Source organism: Lissotriton helveticus, chromosome 10, assembly GCF_964261635.1.
Source record: "Lissotriton helveticus chromosome 10, aLisHel1.1, whole genome shotgun sequence".
NCBI classification, from domain to species: Eukaryota; Metazoa; Chordata; class Amphibia; order Caudata; family Salamandridae; genus Lissotriton; species Lissotriton helveticus.
The window spans coordinates 241422054-241440080 of NC_136071.1; the positions used below are offsets into that span (position 1 = coordinate 241422054).

At 43.4% G+C, this 18027-nt stretch overlaps 1 protein-coding gene across 3 annotated transcripts in view; it reads right to left on the bottom strand.

Annotated features, from left to right (window-relative positions):
• MPRIP (myosin phosphatase Rho interacting protein) overlaps nt 1-18027 on the bottom strand; it is an 845921-nt gene that overhangs the window by 243807 nt on the left and 584087 nt on the right. For all 3 annotated transcript variants that reach the window (XM_078665226.1, XM_078665225.1, XM_078665227.1), the window contains one exon: nt 6705-6852. In XM_078665226.1, coding sequence (XP_078521352.1) covers nt 6705-6852 — 148 coding nt within the window. The remainder of the gene's footprint in view (nt 1-6704; nt 6853-18027) is intronic.

Below are 18027 nucleotides of genomic sequence, written 5' to 3' on the forward strand. Positions count from 1 at the left end.
TTTTTTCTTTCCCCTGCCTCTGGATAATATATTATTTAGGCAGAGTGAAGCGAAAGGAAGAAGTCGTGCAGGAGGACACACGCATCCTTCATTCTTCCCACCTCCTGTAGCTCAGTATCACTAGGGATTCAGGAGGAGGGATGAGTGAATGCTGCTCAACTCCTGGGTCTCCCTGGCTTGCTGAACTACAAAAAGCATTTTAGCCAAGCCGGGGAGACCTACGGGCTGACTTCAGCCCCTTTTTAAACCTCTTGCTGTGAATGTTCAACAGCTAACAGTTGTGGCCCTGTGCGCTGTTAGCAGTAGAACATTCACAGCAACAGCTGTTAACAAAGGCTTCAGAGCCGAGGGAATTTCAAATACCTCTGTCTCCGAGAGGAGTTTGTGTTTTTTAATTAGAACATTCTGCCCCCATGGGACAGAATGTTGCAAGAGCATTACAGACTGCCGTAGCTGGGCTATAATAGCCATTAAAGGCACGCTCCTTTGTTTAAGGCAGTGTCGATGCAGCGGGCCTATAATGGTCGGTTTAGCTTGCTACGGCGGGCTATAAAACTATAAAAGAATAATTTGGCTAATAATCTCTAGGGAATGATGTTCCAACCTGCATTTGTTATATCTGCCAAGTGTTCAGATTGCTTATCTGTGACAGTTCCAAGAATTAACTGTGCATATGAGTGACATTGTAGCGCCAAATGTGTGACACTTCGAGTGCCACTTTCTAACAAGTGAAACCAAGGCATAAGGTCCATTAAAAGAGATAAATACCTGAAATTATCGCATTCTGAGCAGTAAGAAGCCCTACAGAAGACCTAGAAACTGCTGTAAATCCCCTGAAATGGAGAATCATTAACTCATTTAGCATTTCTAAAGTGATTTCCGGAAAGAGCCTGGAAACCTTGAGAGGACGGCCATGACTGCTGCCTGATCACTTTTTGGAAGAACTGATCAGGCCCTATTTTGTAGTTACTATGGAATGCTAGACTAACTTACTGAGAATGAGGTACATCACTCAGTCATCATTAGGGTTGAGAATTGACCAAGATTTCACCACTGTTTCACCAGCATGATGGGTATTTTTATGCCAATGCAGGTAAAAAAAAAAGGGGAAACCCCTTCAGAATATATATTCTTTCCCTTTGAAATCTAAACCAGAAGCTCCAAATACATCAACAGTGTTTTTGAGTTGTCTATAATTGCCATAAATTAGTTTTAAAACAAGCCACTCTAGCAGAAGCACTGGTTTTATAAAAACAATCAAATTAATACAGTGACTCAGTTTATGATTGAGAATTTCAACACTGTTATTTTTCTTTCGGAAAGATAGCAGTCAGTGATAGCCAGACATGCTTCAGGTAGGCAGCGGATTTGGGACTTTGGGGGCTAGGCTGTCCCTCAAACCACAGCCTACAGCACTGTTATTGCTGATCTTGGGCCAAAGCTCTGGAACATTAGATGCTTTGATTACAAGGTCACTCAGGTCTGATAGGTCAGGCGCTGGATCCCAGGAGCATTGAGTCTACAAAATTGTGTGCTTTGTAGGAACCAGATGAGTTTCTTAAGCGGCTGGTTATCCTAGCAACTTGAGCTACAGATTAGGGAATTGCAGTCTTTGCTAGGTTGTGCCTCTTACCTTCTCCTCTTCTCTGATCAGATAGTTTTGCCGCCTGGCACTGCGTTTGCTGCCAAGGTTGCTCTCCAAATTAATGTTGAAAAAATGAAATGCTTATGTGTGCCCATATAATGTAACTGGTGCTCATGTAAAGCGCTCCAATACTTTTGGATCAAGTTTGCGCTATACACAATTGTGTAAAAAAAATTTTTTTTAAAGAAAGTTACGCAGAAAAATCATTTATGTGTGTTATGTGCTCTCCATGCCACTGGACTCAAGCTAGCCTGGCTGATGAGGGGTGATGCCCCGAAACCGGTCAAAGGATTCAGGTTTCCGGTCCTGGGAGGACCTGGCTTGGCAGTTCGGTCTGGACTGTTCCCATGAGGAAAAGGGTCAAGACTGATTTGCATACGGCTGGGTCCAAACAGGGGTTGCGTGGTGAGCAAAAGAGCAATGGATTAAACCCTGATCTTTGTGACTGGGGGTGAATGTTTGCATCACTCAGCATTCGGTCCATCAATTGTTCCTTTTGCATTTGTCACTCGAAGTTGGAAGGTTATGCCTAGATGTGGGTCCCATGCTCACTGCGCCACTGGATTCAAGCTAGCCTGGCTGATGAGGGATGATGCCCTGAATCCGGTCCCAGGATGCTTGTTTCAGGTGCAGGGAGGACCTGGCTTGGCAGTTCGGACTGGACTGTTCCCATGAGGCACAGGGGTCAAGACCGATTTGCATATGGCTGGGTCCAAACAGGGGTGGTGTGGTGGGCAAAAAAACAATGGATTAAACCCAGATCTTTTTGACTGGGAGTGAATGTTTGGATTGTTCAGCATTCCGTCCATCAATTGTTCCTTTTTCAAAGAAGCACAGCATTAAAAAATGCTGCCACCCACCATGTGTAAGACTTTAATCGTAATGTTCCCAAAGCCAGGTAGAAACCCATCTGTGTGTGGAATATACTACCCCCACATCAATGATTAATACGGATATACAGATTTTCAGTAGAGAGTTGCACAGTAGGTTGATGATTCCATTTCAAACGTTAGTACAGCCTGACCTGTTTGATATCAAATCACACCCACAGCCCTTAGCCTCAGACGACAGATCCTGCATATGTGTGCAACAGCAAGATTGATGATGGATTATATCAGAAAGCAGCAAGATAACACGAGGAAGAGGCCCCCTCATTGCTATTTGCATTGGTGGTTTTGCCTCTGGGATGATCCAAGGAACCGTACCTAGAGCGTCGGTGTTCCTTACCTGCTTCGTCGACGGACGAACGTCGAGGTGAAGATGAAGTCCACTTGGACTTCTTCTTTTTGCGCCTCTTCCTAGAGTGTCCCGATGACCTAGAGTGGAACAAATATGACTTTGGGCTCCAAGATCAGTCCCGCGACCTCCTCCTCCTTGATTGAGACCGGGCCCTCCGTGGAGTCTCGCTTGACGGTGTTGGCTGTCAGGCTGCAAGGAGCATCAAAGCCCGCTCCCGTAAAGTCTTAGGAGCCATGACTCGACAGTCCGAGCACGACTTTGGATCGTGGTGAGGATCAAGACACCAGAAACAGACGAGGAGGGGATCGGTGACTGACATTGTGCGGGGACAGGCCCCGCACCGCTTGAATCCTGTCTTCCTCGATGACATCCTTCGTACACAATCGGAAAAAAATATTGGAAGTCAACAAAAAGTAGAGAAAAGGCCTATCAAAAAGCGACAGAGGGGTAGCTCATCCCGGATCGGCACCTAACTGGCACGGAAAGAAAAGAACGGACGTCGGCGTGTCTGTGTGGCGCCTATATAGGTACCACAACGTCATAACCGACGCTAACGACGCCAACGTCACGCGGAACTCAATGGAACCACCCGACGGCCCACGCAAGGAGTATTGCTCAGCAAATGTTTCTGGATCTAGCCTGACACCTGGGAAATTCAAAGGTAAGGAATATGCAGCTAGAAGACTATCAGATATACAGATTTTAGCAATACTCAAGACTGTATCATAGCAAACATTTTTTAAATTGACCAATGAAAGTACACACTCCACAGCTGCGCTGGTAATACCCTTAAGTATCTATCAAAAAAAATAAATCTTTGTCATCAGCAAGTGTCAAGAGGCTTAATCAGTTAAATTCCAGGCAGTCTTTACATTTGCAGATGAACCAATTACACAGGTTTGCTTTTCTTTCAGGTACTTGGCACCATGGCAAGAAGGCTGCTTTCTTCTTCAGACGTCTGTCCCTCCCTCCCTTGGCTTCCCTTTACATGAGAGTCCATCACTTCCATTTCAGGCGAGGCATTTCAGCTGTTGGAGTTAACCTGTTACTGTTAATTAAAAAGTAGTGGCACGCCCAGTTTGGACTCTGGTGTACACTAATATAACCGTGCCTGTCTGGTCTCAGTGATGATCCAAGGACTAGAACACTTGAATGATTTGTCAGGACTGCATAGATAGTTTCATAAATTTCGCAATACAAGTAGGACACACAGCAGATAAAAAATACGAATACAATATGGGAAAAGTCATGATGGAATTGAAGAGCTTGGTAACAATTTGTGGATGTGCTGCCACTCTCCATTATAAGACAGGTGCCACTTGTCAAGATTTTTAAAATATTTTTGCCTAGATGCCTGTCCACAATACAGAACTTGAAGTGCACAATGCCGGCACAATTGTTTAGAGAGTTGGGCACATTTATAGTGTAGCAGGATTAGGGAGGGAAGCACATTAGGGTAAATCTGGAAACTCTAAAGTTGAGCTTGGAAAAGGGGGGCTTTGGGCAACCATACTCAGAGTTCTATTATATGGAGACACATCTGCAGCAGTCAGCCTGGTTTCCAATCCATCTACTTGAGGGCAAACATGAGCATGTTCCCTTGCAAGAACTGGTCATGAGGGGAGAAACATCTCAAAAACATACTCATACATAATTCAACAGCAGAGAATACTTGGGAGTGTTTGGAGCCAAAACTTATGAAATGGCCTGTTCGCTCCTGATGAATGGAGGGAGCCTACAACTATTGAAGGGAATAGGGCATAATATGGTACTACGGGGAAAGGGTTGCTGTGAAACTGTGAGGGACTTTATCCAAATTATGTATTTGATACTTTTTCAGAAGTACAGGAAAGATGCAATGAGGGACCTGTGCAATTCTTACAATATACCAAACAAGTAAAGGCTGCTAGAGAAATATGGGCTGGCTTCCCCATAGATCTGCAGACAACCGAGACACTGGTAACAATGCTAAATCCAGTGGATGGCGAGAGACTGGTGTCTAATATTTAAATGGTCCTAGAAGCATTAAGGACTGGCCGATGGCCTGATTTCAGGTAAAAAAAATGTTAAAAGCATTAATGCAAGATTCCAAGTGGTGCACTTTTATTATCTGCATAGAACACATTTACCCACTAACAAGCTATAGAAATGTTTTGGGGAGAGATCGACAGCATGTCCAAGATAGAGGGAGGCAGACACTTACTTTCTGTATAAGGCTTGTTTGTACCAAGTGGCTGCAACTTCTGGATCAAAGTCATGAATAGACTACACCTCCTAACAGGAGGGATACCCAAACTTACAATGAAGCAATTTGTAATGGGCTTTGCCTAATTTGAGCCTGTAGTTTCCAGTGGGCACTACCAGCACTTATTTTTTTTCCATTATACACTTAACGATAACAAGAGCGGGAAAAACACACAAAACGCAATGACGAGGGGACATAAAGACGGAAAACCAGTCACACAGGGAGAAAGCACTTACCTGTGAGATAAAGGGGCAGGGAGTGTCTGGCAGTGGATTAAAGAAGCATGAGATGGATTCAAGACTAAGGTGCCTCTGTATTTGGCGGGCTGATATTTAATTGCGACGTATGTGAGCTACTAAGCTTAACTGCGCGCATCTGCACTCAATGATTTACAAATTAGGCACTGGGAATGGGGGTATTGTACAACCAGAAGAAAAGGAAAATGAGATTTAGGTCTGCAGCGTTGGGAGCTGTACTCTAAAAAAATAAAAAAAAATAAAAAAAAAAAAAGACGCATAGCGCTTCACTGGATACATCTCCGATGTCCACAAGTGCAAGCATGGGTAAGAGATGGGTCTGAATCAGCAGTGGCAAACGAGGGACTGATGAACAATTGTAGGTACGAGTGTGTAGATATCTAATTTGGGAACTTTTTAGATGGTAAAAGATGTGGGAGGGCAGTGAGGAATCTGTACTTAGGTCTACCCGAAAGAGCTTTACTGAAGATAAGCAACTTGTTCTTCTGATAGCTACTTTAACCCTTTAGAATAGATACCAAAGCAGCACCACCAAAGGTAAAGAGTCTGTGAAGTCCTGCAGGACCAAGCAGGCAAAATGCCCTTCCTGTCGGACCTGGCTATCTATGTAGTTGTAGTTCATGAAAGTATGCACTGACGCCCATGTGGTGGCCAGACACAAGTTAAGAGCATGCCAATGCAGCAGTAGCAACTTAGGCCCTGGTGGAATGCGCCTTTTGTCTTTAGGGGCCTGCTTCTCAGCCAATGCATAGCAGATCTTAATTAGGGATGGGTTTGAAATTCCGCTCCTCTCACTCCGTGTAGCGCATGGAGTTCTGATAAACTCTGCAAAGAGGAGTTTTAGCCTCACTCGTGTTTGCCAACGTTAAGTTGGCGAGCAAGAAAAACTTATTTCAGAACAATTCCGGATACAGTCTGGCACGTAAGGAATATTGTAAAGGTGAGAAATCGGTAGTTATAATTATCCATCAGAAGTGGGCTATTAAGAATGTGAAGACAGACAGGATATAATGAAACAGGCCTGCATGTGTAATGTGCTTTCCAGTGTATGGGCAACTGACAGAGGGGATGACAATAGGTCATAAAACAATAAGAAAATTAGAAGTAATGTGAGGAGAACTGTATCCATGTAGACTTCACAACGCAAGGAACAAACCTGCTTTGGACAATTATTAGTTCTAAAGAAACACTCCACTGGAAGACAGCTATGCGACTGACCTAATATTTTCCCTCTTAATCTATGTTCCATAACTGGCAATATATGCCACTACCTCAATCCCAAAAAGATGTTCTTTCTAATAAATCCCACATACTTTACCTGAAATAGTAGCAGCAGTTTCTTCATCAAGCAGACGCTCTTTCTCCTCTCGCAGCTTTTCCAGTTCCCGCTGGTGCTGTCTCTGCAAATCTTCAATCTTTTTCTGATGCGTCTCTTCCATGGCTGCAAACCCTCGTTCACATGTTGCCTACAAACATGAAAAAAGGCCTTTTTCATTTTTCCCCCCACTTCTCTACTGAAAGACAAGAGTAAATATTGCCTGTTAATACGAATTCTGCACAAGTTTGACAGCCAACTAATTCAATATGGAGAGAGCTAGGAGAATTGGATCATGTCACACATGAGGCAGGCATCGGGAGACTGAACGAAAAGGAGAGCGTACTATTCATCCTTTGAAGAGTTCCAAGTATGACTATTGAGAAGCATATCATGTTTTTTAAATTGAGTGTGTGCTTTACATTAGGTGACAAACACAATAGGACTACTGATAATATTACAAAAGCATCTGCGCTCACTTGAGAAAGAAAACGGGTCTCAACTGAGGTGTGCCAGAATTTAAAATTAATCAGTTACCAAGTCGGATATATCAATCAAAATTCTAAAGCACAAATATATATGTCTTTTAAACAGTGAATGGTATCAGAAAAAAACATTACTGCAATGGCTATCATGCTTGAGACAGAGTGCTTATGTAGGGGCATTAAGTAATTTGAAGTACTTGCTAAGCATGTGGAAAGTAGGGGAATGAGAAAAGGAAGAAGGGATGGAGAAGGACGGGGTAGAAGTGAAATGATGAGGCTGGGGTGAAGGAGACAGAGATCATATACATGAGCAACAATGTTCTGCACTTAGTTTTCTGCACTGCTACACAATAGAGTACATGTACAGATTTTTTAAATCCCATACAACTTTTTTTCTGGTTGGAAATCATGAAGAAATTGCAAATTTGTATAGAATTTACATATTTTTAGTAAATTTAATAAAAAGGATTTGCTGCTTTCCAGACAGAAAGCACAGAACCATATAATGTAAAGTATGACATCTGTATTTTACAATTCAAAAGGGACCAGCCTGAGAAAATTATGAGTTCAGATGACATGAAACAGCTACAAATTTGTGGACTATGGTTACTGATCATTTGGTCATAACTATACCCTGGAGCAAACTGCGAGATCCTGAGGCAGGTACAGCTATGTTCATGGTTACACTAGTTAGGATAGCTGGAGTAAACGCATTGTTGGTACACTACTCCTCTGGAAATTAAGAAATGGATCAGCAATGCTCAGGTCTTTGCTGCAGTAGGCAATTTGAAGTTGCAAGTTTGAATTATGAAGAAATGTACAACCTAGTTGGGAAAAGAAAAGAAAATAACCCACCGACCGCCAGGAATTCAGCATCAAAACCTTTTATTGAGTCCACTACATCAAAACAATGCCAAAGTGCACAGAGACATTGTCTAGACTCCGGACTGAACATCATCAGGTTTTCTGTAATCAATTGCAGAACAACATTTATCACTGCTCTGGGAAGTCACTTTACAGCAGAAGAGAATGCAGAAACCTGAGAATACTGTGCCGACCAAGTGGTGCTGCGATCCAGTGATCTAAAGATAGGCAGTTGAGGAGAAGGCAGAACCAAAGCTGGAAAGTAGGCTCACGACTAGGTGCTGGCCCAGATAATCGTGCCACTTCATTTAAAGACAAGACTGCTTAACGTCTGTAAGACACAGATAGGACATCGTCCTGAAGAATGACCATCTTTGAAAGTCAATATATGGCCACTGAACAATATGAACTTTGCCAGAGAAGATACCATCTAAGTGCCAGGGATTCACAAGGAAGGAACATACTGATTGTAGGGCCTTATATGGTACTGGGCACAGTTCTCCACTCAACGAGATAGGTCTACTGCAAAGGGTAGGAACAGGGAAGAGACAGATTCTTCAACTCCCGATGTGCCAAAATACACAAACAAGCAGTAGGAAAGACAACAGGTCTGGCATTAATGTGCACATGCATAATCATTTTAGATCTATTGCTGGCTTCATGCTAGTTAATAGTTTAAACATTTATTTTTTAGTATATTTGGATGCTGGCTGTGCAGTCGCCTTAAGCCATAGGGAGAGGGCTGGATTTTGTCCTGTCAGCCAGATGGCAAACTCAAAGTTTCAAGAGATTGTGAATTTTGCTGTCAATCTTGCAAGACGTCGCTGAGGCTATGCTGACATTAGGTTGTCCTTAGGTGCAAAAAGAACACCATGGTCAGACTTGTAGGCAAGTCCTGAGACATTGTTAAGTAAAAAAAGAAACATGGTAACCAGAAGCCGCTGCCCCGATTTGTGAATGGTTGCCTGGAGCACTGATCCATAAGCCATCTGTGGCATACACTGGCTTGAGTGTGGGTGGTTAAAAAAAAAAAAAGGAGCACCTCCAATGACAAGGCAGTGCCCATTAAAAAATCACAGAAGCCATCTTGGAAAGTTGGCTTTCCCTATTGAAAATCAAATGCTTAATTGAAGTACTTTATGATCACCTTGTATATACAAATGTAGCATGGTATTTGTGAATTTACATATTTTAATAAAATATTTACCTTTATTTAATTACAATAGTTTTCCATTTCAAAAATGTTCTTTTGTTGAAAAAAAAACCTGTCAAGATGGTATCTCATGTAGGCATTTGAATAACATATACAATACTATGCTGCTTGTTGAGGAAGCCTTTTTTCAAGATGGCTTGTGTGGTCAACAAATATTTCTTAGGCGCATCTGCTGAAATCAGTGCATGCCAGGTAATGCAATAGAAGCGATCTGTAGAAGATGGAATGATGCACTCAATGGACGCTCAATAAACTGAACAAGATGGTTAATCCACTGAATGACCAGCAATCCAAACGACAAGATGAAGAAACTCAAGGGTAAGCAAACAAGAAAGGGCTTGAAACTTTGTAATATGATCAAACAAATGTTGTTATTAAAGACACCTAAGCCCTGGACTACAGGAAGGAAACCCTTTAATATTTGGCATGCTAAATCTAGATAAAAGGTACCAAGTCTCTTTTAAAAGTAGAAGTTAAAGAACCCTTTGTTCTTTATCTCAAATTGCAACATGGAGTCACCAGACCACGATGAAGACATTTCTGAACAAGTCAAGTAGGAGTTCTACTACAAAATAGGAAAACACCTGACCTCAATCTTCTACTTGAGAGACCCAGTGTTAAAGAGAAAATTACAACAGTAGCAAAGTGGAGAGTGGACTAGACAATTTAATATCACAAAATCCTACTTTTGCAGATCTGGAAACACAAAAAGGAAAAATGGAAGCGGAATGGAAAAATTATAAAGATCTAGAACATGGCGAAGAAAGAAAATTCTTCGTGACAGGTGTGTAGGTGAGAACGCATTATTTTGCATATTTTTGAGTTGCCCACAATAAGAACGCACACGTTCTGCGTAATTCTAACAAGGTGAGGACTTTCTAAACACGGTGTAAAAGTCAAAGGAAGAAAAGGAGGAGAGATTCCTCACGCTCATAGTAAATTAATAAAAATAAAAGTGTATCTGTCTTAATGGAGGCCTTTATTGTTTAGGCCCATGAGAAGATGAATAATTTGGGAAGAGTTAGACTGGTTACATATAAACGTCAATGGTTGACAACTAAAAAACTGTGGCCTATTCCCATTCACTGATTTCCAGTACAAACGAAGAATGAGGACACACATACTCATAAAATTTCAGCTACTGACTTTGATGCCTGTTAATATTGCGTTTGCGATGCAAGTGCTCTTTAGCGACAGGTCACTATCAAGTTTCGGTATGATAAGTGAAGAAATACAAATGTTTATGAAAATGCATAAAAACTCTATTTAAAATAATGGCGTTATGGAGATATTTTGATCTTGGATGCGATAAAACAATGCTTGTGTTTAATGAATAGGAAGGTCTGTTCATGGTCTAAATGATCTCTAGGTTAAAATGTTACAAAATGTATCAGGCTACTTTCTCAAAGGCTCTTCTTTTGATACTCATGCTTTGTTGGGGAAAAACCTAAGTATTCATGATTTTTTCTGTCTACACTTCAAACAATTTTCAGTATCCTGGACTGATTAAACCTAACCGCCTCACCAAAAGCTTTTTCCATGTTAATGGGCAGTAAAAAAAAAACAACTCGCAGTTTTTGGACAACTACATCAATACAATCATAAATTCAATGCAGGACAGACTTCGATGAGGCCAACTTGGTTTAGCAATTCAAAGTTTTTCCACATATTTTCATCAGGAGGTAAGACTGTGCACTAGTCAAACCTATCCACTATTTGCTGTGAGTGGACAGGTAAAGGAAGTCTCAGAGGTCTAATATGGCTTTGAAGTGAGTTTTGAAGTCCTTACAGTAATAGAAAAGGCCACCTTATTTATTATTCTTACTAGCCACTTTTGAAGTTCTTCTTTAAAATGTAAGTACTAATTCCAAGCATGATTTATTAATACATTAATTGATCTTTTAAGATAATCAAACTCGAATCATATTACTAAATCATAAGTGCTTGAAAACAGGATTTAGCATGTTCTCTCAAAACTGAACATTGCATTATAGGACTGGAAACAGCTCTGATGTTTAAGTATACTACTTAGGGTAAACTCTAGCTCAAGCTCCTCTCTAACCAATTAAACAAGTAGCTGTTTTTTTCCTCCCCTAACAAATTATAAGAGTACCAGGATTTTTGCAAACCATATTTCAGACTTTAATTCCCAACTAGAATTGAGACCTAAACATGCAACTGTATTTCTACACATCAGACCCAAAACAGACTATAAATCTTGCAGCATCCCTCATTTTAGTATACAAGTTTGAATTGTAGGGCCCCTCTTAACTGGTAATAGTCCTAATGATTTAACAGTCTGTATAGTCTTGATCTGACCTTTCTTAATCGTATACCTTCAGAGGTACTAACACTCTTAAACACATGAATGTTTTTTTCTGTCGTGCAGCTCCCCAAGCCCTTTTGGTAGACCCAAAATTCAAGGAAGAATCTACAAAAAAGAATGGGAAAAACTTCTGTGATCAATTCTTGTTCCACTCCTGGCCAACTGGATGACCCCACTCCTGACATTCACAATTTGCATTTGGGGCTTACCCAAGTCAAAAATATTCTAGATGTCCCTGCTCTCCCAAAGCGAAGACAGAATAGCTGTTCAACAGAAAAAGAGAACCTCACCACAAACTGAAAAGCACCAGGGAAAAAAAACAGAAGCAAGGCAAACAGGGCAGGCTTCAGTTAACAAGAACATCTAAGAAAATATTTTTCTCCTTGGTTACTATACCCATACTAAGAGCACTACAATAAAATACAGCTTCCTGCACACAAAAATAATCCATTAAAGGTCCAACATTAGTTCTATACGGAAAATGCTACTTACCAGTATGCATCTGTTTTTTGCCTGTAGACCTGCAGAGTTGTACACTATGCATAGATAGCCATCTGGTGTTGGGCTTGGATGTCTGCATGTTGTTTTTGTCTTCGAAGAAGTGTTGCAGTCACGAGACTGGTGACTCCTCCTTCGGTGGACAATGCGCATGGGCATCGGCTCCATCGTTAGATTGTTTTTGTCACTTAGGGTTAGATGTAGTAGTAAGAAGTAGAAAGATATCCATGAGTGATGTATCTACGCGGGTGGGAGTGTACAACTCTGCAGCTCTACATGCCAAGAATAGATGCATATTGGTAAGTAGCATTTTCTGTTCAAGGCATATGAGCTGCAGATTGTACACTATGCATAGACTATACAGCAGTATCCTCCTTAGCGGTGGCTACCTGTATCTGTTGCAGTAGTTTGAAATAGTGTTTTTAATACAGCCTGGCCCACACTAGCTTGTTGTTTTGCCTGCACATCTACACAATAGTGTTTTGTGAAGGTGTGTGGTGTGGCCCAAGTTGCTGCCTTACATATGTCATCTAGGGGAATGTTCCCTAAGAATGCCATAGAGGCCCCTAGTTTGCGTGTAAAATGAGCTCTAGGGGGGTGGTTAACGTTCATTTGGAATTTATGGTAGCATATTTGTCTGCATTTTACAATCCACCTTGCAATTCCTGCGTTGGATATAGGACTGCCCTTTTGAGCTGGGGAGAAAGCTACGACAAGTTGTTAGGTTTTCCTAAAGGATTTTGTTCTTTCAATTTAGTAAAGTATTGCTCTTTTAACATCTAAGGGGTGTAGAGCTCTTTCTGCCATGGAGTCTGGTTGAGGGAAGAATACAGGGAGTTCAACAGACTGGTTTAGATGGAAGGCAGAAACCACTTTGGGTAAAAAATGTGGGTTTGTTCTAACAACCACTTTGTTATGATGGATTTGTAAAAATGGTTCTTGTATGGTTAATGCCTGGAGTTCACTCACTCTTCTGAGAGATGTGATAGCGACTAAAAATGTTACTCTCCAAGTAAGGAACTGTAGTTCACATTTGTGTAGAGGTTCAAAAGGAGGACCCATTAGTCTGGTAAGGACTACATTGAGATTCCACACTGGAGAGGGTGGAGCTATTGGTGGAAATATTCTTTTTTTTTAAAACCTTTATTTGGAGAAACAAAGAGAAACATGCGCAGGCCCACAACCACCATGGCCGGCCGCAAAGCAGTCAGTTAAAAACAGGAGAAATGCATATCAATCGGCAAACAGGATATGTTAAAAGACTCCAGATACGGTTGCGGGGATTGTAACAAAGGATAGGAGGTTTTCATTTTAAAGTTTAAAGAAGAGTAGGGGCCGCCACCACAAGGATTTAGCACCTCACATAAAAACCATAGGAAACAAGGGGGACATACCCCAATGACGAACAGAGGCAGGCAATGACTATAGCGACTAAGCATTCAAGGCAACCGAGACGGCAATATCAAACAACAGGTCATGATACAATAAACAGCATTCCCAGATACCACCCCAGAAATACCACCCCTAAGAAGGGAGAGATAGGGGCTTAAGAAGAGGCCCGAAAAAGAAATAAGGTGCAAGACCAAGGGACAGCCAGCCCTACGAAAGAGGAAAGAACCCTCCCAAAGCTAGAAAAGAGCGAAAGGGACCATAGAACAAAATAAACTAAAATAACAAACCCCCCCCCCCACACCCGCCACCCTGCACCCCTGTGATGGCTACGGCCTAGCCCATAAACAGCGTGCCTGTCGCCCCGAAACTGCCCCAAAGAAGGGAAAAAGTACAATAAGTACAAGAAATGGAGGAGGAGAGAATGAAACCACGACGGTGATAAGGATTAGCGGAGGAAGAAGACAATTAACAGATATGTTCCCGGCCGCCCGCTCCCGGCCCCCGCACCCGATATGATAATAACAGTAGATGCAACCAATGTCCCGCTCACACAACACTGTCCCAGCCATGTAAGGAATAGCGACCCAAGTAAGCAGCCTTAACCTTGCCCCCTGCGATCATGGTGGTCGATGGAGTCCAACAGTCCGGCCGGCGCCGCGGATGAGCGAGGCACCCGGAACGGCCAACACAGGATGAAAGGGCGCCCACAAAAGTCCACGCAAACCACCGTTGGAAGTCCGAGAATGATACAAACATGAACAAGGCAGCGCAACAGTATGTCGGAAACAGCCGGCCAGATCAACAACAACAGTCTCAGGAGGGGATGAAAAGTCACGCCACCAGCACACAAAGGAGATGGCAAACACGGTGCCCGGGGACGATATACCCGCCAGTGTATGGAACCACATACTCCAGACCTCTTCCGGGCCGTCGCGGTCGGCACTTCAGCAACATCAAAGCCGCAACCCACCAACATCTCAATAGGCACCTCGGCACGGAGATCGATGTGGACTGGTGCAGAGTGCGGCGCAGTGTGTAGCACTTGGGGGCAACCACAGCCCGCCGGAGAAATAGCATCCAGCCGGCACTCCAGATCTCGGGTAGCAACGTACAAAGCCACTCGAACTGTCTCCAGAGCACCCAGGACAGCACCGGTCCCCAGCGGTGTCTCAGGAAGATAGGGTACCGCAGTGTCCTCCACACCAGGCTCACGGATGTATGGCGACTGAGGAAGCCGGTCGCCATTGTCACTTGCCTCCCATAGACCACCTCGCCGACTTTCCGCTAGCGACCACCGGGCCAGAGACATGGGGGCAACTGTTGACATCGCAGAACCGGCTTATTCACTTCCAACCAGCATCCGGACCCCCAAATAAGCTCAGAGGATACCGCTGTCGGGCGCTGAAGTGCAATGCAGAAAATGGCGTCCGTCACGGGCCGAGGCAACAAAGAAACCGTTCAGACCACTTCCAAGCCGGGCAATGATACAGAGTGTTTCCAGCAGATATAGTGTAGCCAGGTGTGCAAAAGCCCAGAGCGGAATGAGGCGCTGCGGTGACGAGCACAACGCGGCCGCCTCACACAAGCCGATCGGCTCCTCCTCCTCCGCGATGGCCGCTGCTGCTGTGGCCACGTCCGGCTGACTCCACAAACAAAGACCCGGTCCCACTGCCGCGCAGGGCCGGGAAAGGAGCGAGGACGATGCGCCGCTAATATTACACGGAATTTGCAGGGGGACACGCCGTCATGGGCAGGAGCGGTTCCCCATTCCAGTCGCTGGGTGAGAAGACAGGATAATGGACAGGATGATAGGGAAAAACGCTAGGGTCGGCGGAGCCGAGAATCTAGGCGGCCATCTCGGTTGCTGGCTAGGCTCCTCCTCCGGAAATATTCTTTTAAGTTCTTCCATAAAAGCTTTGATAGCGGGAATTCTAAACAAAGACAAATGTTGTCTGTTTTGTAGGTAGGCTGCTATGGCAACTAGATGTAACCTTATAGATATAAACGAAAGGTTACATTGTTGTAGATGCAAGAGGTAACAGATGATGTTTTGAATGGAAGCATCTAGTGGGTTGATTTTGTTGTGTGAGCAAAAAATGACAAACCTCTTCCATTTTGTCGCATAGCCTGCCCTTGTGGTAGGGCGTCTAGCTTCTTTGATAATGTTCATACAGTCTTGCGGGAGATTAAGGTAGCCAAACTCTAGGATTTCAGGAGCCAGATCGCAAGGTTGAGCTCATTGGGATCTGGATGTCTTATCTCTCCATGGTTATGAGTGAGAAGCTTGGGTGAGAGGAGAAGCTTCTGATGTGGTACTACTTATAGTTCCAACAGAGTTGTGAACCAATGTTGCCTTGCCCATGTTGGAGCAACTAGGATCATTGTGAGGGAATGTTGTTGGAGTTTCCTCACTAGTAAAGAAATGAGTGGGAGAAGCAGAAAAGCGTAAGCAAATTTGCCTGACCAATACATCCATAGCACATTGCCTTTGGACAATCCTCAAGACCCACCTTTTTACTATTAATTAACCGGCTTATGATTTATTACCTCTGTAAATGACCAGGCATGGGACAAATCTCCATTTCTAGAACAAGCGCGAAGATACCCCTTCGGGGGTTTATTCAGGCGCTATAAAAGCACATAAATAAATAAATAAATAAATAGGTGTGAATGCCTGGATGCGAAGCTTGGGCATTTTGCGTTTTGGTGTGTGGCAAACAGTTCTATCTCTGGGTGTCCCCACATGTGAAAGAATGGAAGAAGTTCCCATTCGTGGATCTGTTGTGTTTGACAGCTGAGCAGATCCGCTATCTGATTGAGTACTCCTGGTAGGTGTTCTGCCAGGAGGTATATCTTCTGCGGATTGGCCCATCTCCAGATGCTCTGTGCTAGGTGGGATAACTGGAGGGAGTGTGTCCCCCCCTTGCTTTTGTATGTAATACATTGCTGTCATGTTGTCTGTACAGATTAGGACAGCTTTCCGTAATAGTTGTGGTTGAAAAGACTCCAACGCTAGAGAGATTGGTAACAATTCCAGGAAGTTGATGTAAAATTGTATTTGTTGGGAGGTCCATAAACCTTGAACAGTATGGGTTTAAAAATGTGCTCCCCAGCCGGTGAGCGATGCATCTGTTAGCACTATCTGTGGGACTGGCTCGAGGAACGACTGCCCTTTGGAAAGGTTTTTTTGTGGTCCAACGCTGCAGAGAGCAATGGGTGCGGTTGTCCGCAAACACCAGATCTGTTAGCGGACCTTGAGCTTGGTTCCACTGACGTGCTAGACACTCTTGTAATGGACGCGTTTGCAGTCTTGCATGAGGAATGAGAAAAATGCAAGAGGCCATCATTCCTATTAGCTGCATGAACACTCTTGCTGTTAGTGAGTGTTGTGGCTGAAATCTTTGAACTAGCATTTGTATAGCACTTATCCTGACCGGATTGGGATACGCTAGGGCTGTGGAAGTATTCACTGTAGCTCCTAGATATTGGTGTATTGTGAACAGTTGGAAATGGGATTTGCCTAGATTTATTGTGAATCCCAGACTGTGAAGAGACTGTATTTTACGGAGTGTGTGTTGAACACAGCTGTTGTGGGAGATTGCCTTTATGAGCCAATCGTCCAAATAAGGGAAGACATGAATTTGTTGTCTTCCCAGATGGGCTGCAACCACTGCAAGGCACTTTGTGAAAACTCTGGGTGCTGTAGTGACTCCGAATGGGAGAACTTTGAACTGGTAGTGTGGACCATCTACCACAAACCTGAGATATTTCCTGTGAGCAGGATGTATGGGAATTAGAAGTAGGCGTCCTTTAGTTCTAGCGTGGAGATAAAGTCGCCCTACTGTAGTAGTGGAAGCACTGTTGTAAAGCGACCATGTGGAGGTGGTCTGATTGAATGTAAAAGTTGAGTGGTCTGAGGTCTAGTATTGGCCTCAGAGAGCCGTCCTTTTTAGGGATTAGAAAATAAAGGGAATAGACCCCTGTGCCCTGACGAGGCACAGGAACTGGTTCTATTGCGTGTTTTTGTAACATTGCTAAGACCTCCAGTTTGAGGAGCGTTAGATGTTCTAATGACATAAGACGCTGTTTTGGAGGAATGTTGGGAGGCGTAGAAGTGAGTTCCAGGCAATAACCATACTGGATAATCTGTCTTACCCACTTGCCTGTTGTGATGGAATTCCAGATAGGCAGGAACTGTGAGAGGTGTCCCACGACAGGAGTGGGATGATCGGGGGGAAGCATAGGGAAGTCACTGTTTATTGTTAGGGGAGTTGTGGGTGTTGTTACCCCTCCCTCTACCCTTGTTGTTGTTCCCAAAAGGAGCTCTGGTTAGAACTTTTATAGGATGAGGATGGATGTTCTGATGTATTTGTCTTGGAACTCGCTCTACAGAAAGAGCGAGAAAAAGAGCATCTGGCAGATGGTGACTGTAAGGCTTCCACAGACTTTGCGGTCTCCGTGTCCTTTTTAATCTTTTCCAAGGATGTGTCAACTGCAGGGCCAAAGAGGTGCTCCTGATCAAAGGGTTAATTTAGGATGGTATTTTGT